This window comes from Charadrius vociferus, unplaced genomic scaffold, assembly GCF_000708025.1.
Source record: "Charadrius vociferus isolate BGI_N301 unplaced genomic scaffold, ASM70802v2 scaffold103, whole genome shotgun sequence".
Classification (NCBI taxonomy): Eukaryota; Metazoa; Chordata; class Aves; order Charadriiformes; family Charadriidae; genus Charadrius; species Charadrius vociferus.
Genome location: NW_009648061.1, coordinates 4,905,843 through 4,907,318, shown reverse-complemented (window position 1 = coordinate 4,907,318; position 1,476 = coordinate 4,905,843). Strand labels below are relative to the sequence as shown.

Below are 1,476 nucleotides of genomic sequence, written 5' to 3'. Positions count from 1 at the left end.
CTATGTATGTGGGTGAGTAGAGTGGAGATGGACTGTCTCGGAAAGAGCACAGAGTTAGCAGAAGTTTGAGGCTTTAGAAAGACTTATCGCTGTCTGAAAGGCCTAACATGATGCTGAAATAGCCTTCCTGAATTGCTCGAAGGTCCTCACTATGTCCATTTTTTCCAATACAGTCTTGAAAGTAGAGCTTGTAATGATACAGTTCCACTGGTTGGTTGAGTCACTTATTACTACTTTCTCTTTTTTAGTATTTAATTAAGCTATAGGAGGTTTCAAGCCAATAGATTTCTCCTGAGAAAATGAGATACTTGAATACATGTGATGATAAACTGCACAGCTGTGAGAGAGCAGCAGTCCTCTGCTGCTGTCCCAGGCTTGGATGGGCCAGAATGCTAAACTCCGTGATAGCAATTTATTTTAATGCGGGAAGTTTTATTTGTGGATGCTATCTTACCTTGAGGTTTGAGATTTTTAGGAATTTTGTTGATAAATGTACAAACTGTTTGAATATAGAGCCTAATGTCAATACTTTCTCCTGCAAGAATAAATGTCAGCTATTTGTATTAAAAACAGCATTATTAATAAGTGAGAGTGGGGCTTTTTTTGTTTGGTTGGGTTTTGGGTTTTTTTTTTTGTATTTGAACCATATGGTGATATAATAATAAAAAATACTTCAGCAGGTCCAGTTCTCCCTAAAAGAAAACAATTATTCTGTGACAGCTCAACTAGGGTTCCAAGGGTTTTTTTCTTATAAATTACAGCATGCTGAAAACTTTCTGATGTTTGATTGAGAGAAACCCTTCTTACTGTCAGTGCTCAGCTACACGAAAACTCAGTGAGAATGTTGCCATACAATATAGAGGCTGTATTTGTGTTTGGGGTTTTATTTTTAGTGCCTGTTTTCCTGGCTCTGAAGCCTTTGATAAAAGGAAAAATACACTATTATGCATTTTCATCCTCCCTACCCCCTTTTCTTTTTCCAGAGATAAGAAGCACATGGCTGATGGTGTAAGTGATGCTGTAGTGGACATTATAAGCATGGAAATGGACGTTGACAAATTGGAAGCAATGAAAATCCTGGCCACGCTTCGAGAAGCAAAACGATATTTGCAGGATGTTTGGAGCTAATATTTAGCTTTTCCTATGCCTTTGTAAGACAAAGATTTTGTTTCACAATTATGCTTTTGACTAGAAGTTATTGTCAGAAGTGCTGTCTGTAGTCACGCAAATCTTAACTTTCTCTATTGACCTTTCAAACAGGAATATGAAACCTTTTAAATGACAACAAGCCAGGCTGCCTTTTGAAGTGTATGATTTTTTTGACAATACATAATGGACTGCCTCAGTGCCTTGTTTCTCTCATTTTAAGATTGGTTTCACATAGAAAGTAAAAACTTCTGTACTTGTACAAGTGTAATTGTATGTTTACATTACATCATGTAGTTTTTCCTATAATGTATACATAAAGAAGCTACA

The 1,476-nt window shown here is 36.5% G+C and overlaps 1 protein-coding gene across 1 annotated transcript in view; it reads left to right on the top strand.

The window, feature by feature from the left end:
- Positions 1–1,128, top strand: part of MTRR (5-methyltetrahydrofolate-homocysteine methyltransferase reductase) — a 23,068-nt gene extending 21,940 nt beyond the window's left edge. The window contains exons 13-15 of the mRNA XM_009883756.1: positions 1–21; positions 555–615; positions 986–1,128. The exon at positions 1–21 is cut by the window's left edge and continues 127 nt beyond it. Of these exons, the coding sequence (XP_009882058.1) occupies positions 1–21; positions 555–615; positions 986–1,128 (225 nt within the window). The remainder of the gene's footprint in view (positions 22–554; positions 616–985) is intronic.
- Positions 1,129–1,476: the final 348 nt, after the last annotated feature.